Raw genomic sequence first — 5,067 nt, 5'->3', positions numbered from 1 at the left:
ACACACACACACACACACACACTCAAAGGAAAGGCTAGTAAAAGAGGGATGCCACATGTGGAAACATACATAAACTGATACACATTCTTCTTTGAGTAGAAAAGGATGGTTTGTGAAGAACTGAGTTGGCACCAAAGAGACAGCAGCAAGTACTCCAACAACAGTGGCCTTTCAAAGATAAGACTGTCCGTCTGTGCATTTCAGTGGGGATTTTTCAGTGACATTTTTTGCATGAGTTAATCACAGAATCAACAGATTTGTCTTAAAGCACTAATTCATTTGGCAACAAATCCTGTGGCTGCATCTGAAATTGCATATTCTCTGAGTAGATACTTTTTTTGAATAAGTAATTACTTTGTGACTGTTAAAAAGTATGTTGGTTTAAAAAGTCTTCTATGGCTTAGTTTGGAACTATTTCCATTTATAGAGCAAAAACTATTAACCGATTAACTGGCACTATTGTGTCTAATATGAGAGTTACTCAATATTAAACTGTTGTATAAATGTATAGTTTTTGGAATTACAATTAAAGCTTCTACGATTAACTAATTGTGAAAGGGACGATTACAGCATTCCATTTCTGTCTACTCCAGTTGAGTCGTAATGTTATGTTTACAATACGTTCAAAAATAAATTTTAGAACCAAAGCGAAAAAAAGTGTTGAAACGCACAAAAATGATTTTAAAGTCAATTCTACAGATCAAAATTCATAACTGCACTTATAATATGAAAAGAAAGGATCAACAAATATATATTTTGTCATAATCGTGCAGCTCTCACACATTTCACATTTATTCATGTTTTGTTATTTAACTTGTCACTTTGAAGGAGAGTGTTGGTGAAACAAAAGAGACATTGAGCTCCAGTAGCTACTCTCTGTGCCGAATTTTAGAGCTTCTAGCAGTTCCTGAACTGCTCCAATTGCTCCTCCGCTCATCTCATGGTGTGTTTTTCATCCATTTTAGTGGCCTGTGCCATTGGGAATTTATTCAAGCTTCTTCCCCGCCGCCTACATGTTTGATTATCCAGATGTAGAAAAAGCTCTTTGGGGGTTACTGGTTTATTACTTTTTTGCAGTCAATGCCTGAGTGTCTTCTTGCCATGTCTCAAATTTAATGTCTATAAGTGAAAAACATTGTTTTCCTTGAGGGTCTTGGAAGTTTAGTAATAATCCCTGTCATAGTCCTGTAATTGGTCATAGCCCATCATTTCATTCATGTTTTGTTCCAAATAGGCAGACATCTCATCTGAGTAAAAAATAATAATAATAATAGATTATACATAAAGGTAATGGGACAGGAAGTATTAATGTGAGGGTATATCTTTTTACCTGGTGGCAGGACTCCTAAAATTGCTGTGGCTGAGATGTGGCCAAGCTCATTTCGAGCAATGCACCTGTATGTGCCAGAATCCATCTGACTGGACTCTTCAATCTGCAGCCAACTGGAAAGTTCATACTTTTGAGGGCCACCTCGTGACTACAGGAAAACAGATATGGAAAAAGAAATGGACAGGCTGAGGTGGATCCTGAAATATATTAGGCTACATTTTTCCTATATCTGCTGAGGAAGGGGATCCATATCTTTTGCAATTCTTGACAAGTTCATTAAGGCACACACCTAGGAATGTCCTAAACCTTGAAACCATAAACAGTGCAGTTAGACATTAATAATCCAATCAAATCTGCTGGCTTTAAATCACATTTTCTGCACTCATTTTGTGGGGGGAAAAAAAACAGTGTAATTGAGAATAATTTCTTTTAACGTGGTATCGCGTATTAGCCAAAATATTTAATAAACGGACACATGGTAGGAGAAGAGTAGACTTTTATGAATGACATATGGAAATCTGTAGAGCTTATAGAGTTCTGTGGCTGCAGATTCTATGTGGCCCTACACATAAGTCAAGGCTATAGCTATATTACTTCACAGAGTTTCTGTTTAAAACAACGGCGCTCTTACATTTGGAAATACTTTACCTGAACAGATATGTGGGGATCATCGCCCGGTAAAATGACCTCTTTTCCATCTTTCTTCCATTCCACTAGCGCCATTGGAAATGCAAACACCTCGCAGAGAAATGCTATACTGCTGCCCGTTACATTTACCAGATTATGCGGCGGCACTTTGATGACGGGGGCTTACCAGAAAAAGACAGAGAAACAGAAAGAAGTAAAGATGACATATCAGGGATCACATTCAGAAACCACTTCCTATGTCAGCTTGATGTGAAGAGCAGTTTAAAGGTCATAAACCCACTCTTTAAAGTCACTGGGAAAATTATAGGGGCGAGGTCCAAAATTCCGGCAGCTTAGAGAGAAAAACACTCTTGATATAACACTTCAGTTCCACGTGTGAAAGAAAATTAAAAGAAAGAGTGAGAGAGATAAAAAATATACATAAATACTTCTTAAAAAAAAAACTTGAGATATTTCTACTCTATTTATTAAAGAAATACATACACACTGTACATACATATACATACATGCATACATAAATGTTAGATAGAATTTTAAAAAATGTCTATTCTATGCATTAAAGAAAGAAAAACAAAAACGTGAATTAAATTATACTAAATGTTGGTTTGAAAAACACTCGAGATACTACTCCATGTTGTAAATAAATAAATAAATAAAGTTTGGAAAAAAGAAAAGAAAGAAAAAAAATAAATAAATATTGAAAAAACACTATTGATACACATCTATGAAAGAAAGAAAGAAAGAAAGAAAGAAAGAAAGAAAGAAAGAAAGAAAGAAAGAAAGAAAGAAAGAAAGAAATATTGTTGGGGAAAAACTTTTGACATATCTTCTTCATTTAAATTAATTAATAAATGCTGGTAAAGAAAAACTCTTGAAACACATTTATTTTTCCATTTATTAAAGAAAAAAGCGTGGGAAAATTTAATCAAATTAAATAATGGTTGATGGAAAACACTCTTGAGATACAAACAATAAATAAATAAAGGTTGGGAAAAAAACACTCTTGAAACATCTGTACTCCATGAAAGAAAGAAAGAAAGAAAGAAAGAAAGAAAGAAAGAAAGAAAGAAAGAAAGAAAGAAAGAAAGAAAGAAAGAAAGAAAGAAAGAAAGAAAGAAAGAAAGAAAGAAAGAAAGAAAGAAAGAAAGAAAGAAACGTTTGTTAAAGAAAAAAATCATGCATTAAAAAGAAAGTAAACAAACAAACAAACAAACAAACAAACACAAAACACAAGTAAATATATGGTTGTAAAATGCTGTGATGGTTGTTTGTAATATTCGTACCTGTCCTGCACGGCCCGTCGCTCGCATTGAGTCCAGGCTTTGAATAAGAAGCTTCTTTGTATTTGCAGAGATTCATATAGGTCTGTCCGTCTGAGCCACACAGAGGTTTCTGAGACGAACACACACACTGCGCTTCTGGCTCCTCGCCGTCCGCTCCATCTGACCTGTCCAGTTTGCACTCCATGTCCTTTCCACACAATCCATAATAGAGATTTCTCTGGCCGAGATCACAGGTCTGTCCCTCCAGGTTGGCGCATTGAGAGCAGCAGTCGCAACTGTCCTGCACCAGCCCCGCTCTACAGCCCTGCGCCAGCGGGCACAGCTCCGGGACACACTCCTCACACTCTTGCGTCCTGTTCCCCTCATCAAACTCATCCGTCCCTTTGTAATAGTCGAAGGTGGCCAAGTCCTCGTCCATGTAGTCATCTTTGTAATTGGGGAAACCTTCTCCGGGACTGACGCTCAAAACCAAAATAGCAAACATAACTATTTGCATTAACATCATGAGAGCTTATGTCTCGTGCCCCAGCTATGCGTGCAATAAATGCAACTTTTCCCCCAAAGCAGCAGCTTCATCCCCGACAGCCGTTCTGCGTGCCAGTCAGTCTCACAGCCACTGAAACCATCTGTGGCTGTTAAAGAAAATAAACACAGATATCCTCCCCCACTCCCGCGAGATTTTTGTGGTGTGTTAGAAGTTTACGAAACGATACATTGAGTTTAAAGGAGTGTATTTACAGCGGGCGAAAGCTAACGACCACTAGGTGGCGGTATATCGCTAAACTTTAACTTCAAAGTGAATTCTAATGTTTGTACTGTAGTCATGAAATCCGGAAGTGAATTGCCAATTTTGAGCCATGCGTTATTTTTTTCACGACTTTAAAATAGCACCAAAAAAACAAACAATTCCACATTTTAAACCATAGCTGAATTAATTTTGAAACAAGTAAACTTGAACCAATTCAAATTAGATAATTTTAATTGAGTTTTTTTATTAAAATGAATTTACATTATTTTGCATGCATAAATAATGCATGACATGGTTCCAAAACATATTACTAAGTATCATTGGTATTATAGCAGTAAACCCTCAGATCCCCTACATTGTGGGGACCAGTCAGCGATCTCCACGAGGGAAATGGATTTGTAAACATACTAAATGAAAATGTAAAAATGCAGAAAGTTGTCTGTGATGTGTAGGTTTAGGGGTGGGTTTAGTGTAAGGTGATAGATAGGCCTATAATATATAGTAGGCTACAAAAGTTTGTACAGTATAAAAATCATTATGCCTATATGGAGAGTCCCACAAAGATAGTGAAACCGAGTATGTGTGTGTGTGTGAGTCTGTTTTCAAGAATATTCAATAAGAGGTTTAAGGATGTGAGAAAGGGAGGTTACACAGGAGAGGCATTGAAAAGGACATATTAGCGTCATTATACAGTTGATGTCACCAGAAGATCCTGAGTTGCCTACAAAAGACTTTATAGATTTATTGTTTATTGTTGCTTCACGTGGGCATCTCTGACCCTTGAGGTTCACTGTCATGCAGAGTTTACCCTAATCAAACAATAGATGTACTGTAAACCTAAATCATGTAGAGCAGTTGTTCTCATCCTTTTTGACTCCTAGGCCTAAGTCTTCTGTGAATGCAGATTTATTTAAGACTGTGAAAATCCCAACCTATGATAATTTTGTTATTTGTTGTACCCGGTTCCTAACAACTTTGAAAGACCTTTCCTGTGAATACTTACCTGAGTTATGTGGAACGTCTGGCTAATGAGACTGTTGATTTGTGTTCCTGTTATC

At 36.7% G+C, this 5,067-nt stretch overlaps 1 protein-coding gene across 1 annotated transcript; it reads right to left on the bottom strand.

Annotated features, from left to right (window-relative positions):
• Positions 1-1,052: 1,052 nt before the first annotated feature.
• kazald3 (Kazal-type serine peptidase inhibitor domain 3) lies at positions 1,053-3,973 on the bottom strand. Its single transcript, XM_056246544.1, has 4 exons — positions 3,262-3,973; positions 1,979-2,139; positions 1,331-1,478; positions 1,053-1,247 (listed from the first exon to the last, which is right to left on the bottom strand). The coding sequence occupies exons 1-4, from the start codon at positions 3,764-3,766 to the stop codon at positions 1,162-1,164; spliced, it is 900 nt and encodes a 299-aa protein (XP_056102519.1). The 5' UTR covers positions 3,767-3,973; the 3' UTR covers positions 1,053-1,161.
• Between the last annotated feature and the right edge of the window lie 1,094 nt (positions 3,974-5,067).

This window comes from Rhinichthys klamathensis, unplaced genomic scaffold (genome assembly GCF_029890125.1).
Source record: "Rhinichthys klamathensis goyatoka isolate OS25496 unplaced genomic scaffold, OSU_Roscu_1.1 h1tg000040l_1, whole genome shotgun sequence".
In the NCBI taxonomy this organism is placed as follows: Eukaryota; Metazoa; Chordata; class Actinopteri; order Cypriniformes; family Leuciscidae; genus Rhinichthys; species Rhinichthys klamathensis.
Note: the sequence above shows the minus strand (reverse complement) of the source record. Positions and strands in the feature narration are given on the sequence as shown.

What these genes read in the sequence shown, in the direction of transcription:
- kazald3 (XM_056246544.1), bottom strand. Translation starts at nt 3,766, where the DNA reads ATGATGTTAATGCAAATAGTTATGTTTGCTATTTTGGTTTTGAGCGTC. An exon ending in CGACGGGCCGTGCAGGACAG is followed by an intron (nt 2,140 to 3,261) that starts GTACGAATATTA and finishes TTTTCTGGTAAG; the next exon opens with CCCCCGTCATCAAAGTGCCG. An exon ending in ATCCCCACATATCTGTTCAG is followed by an intron (nt 1,479 to 1,978) that starts GTAAAGTATTTC and finishes GTTTTCCTGTAG; the next exon opens with TCACGAGGTGGCCCTCAAAA.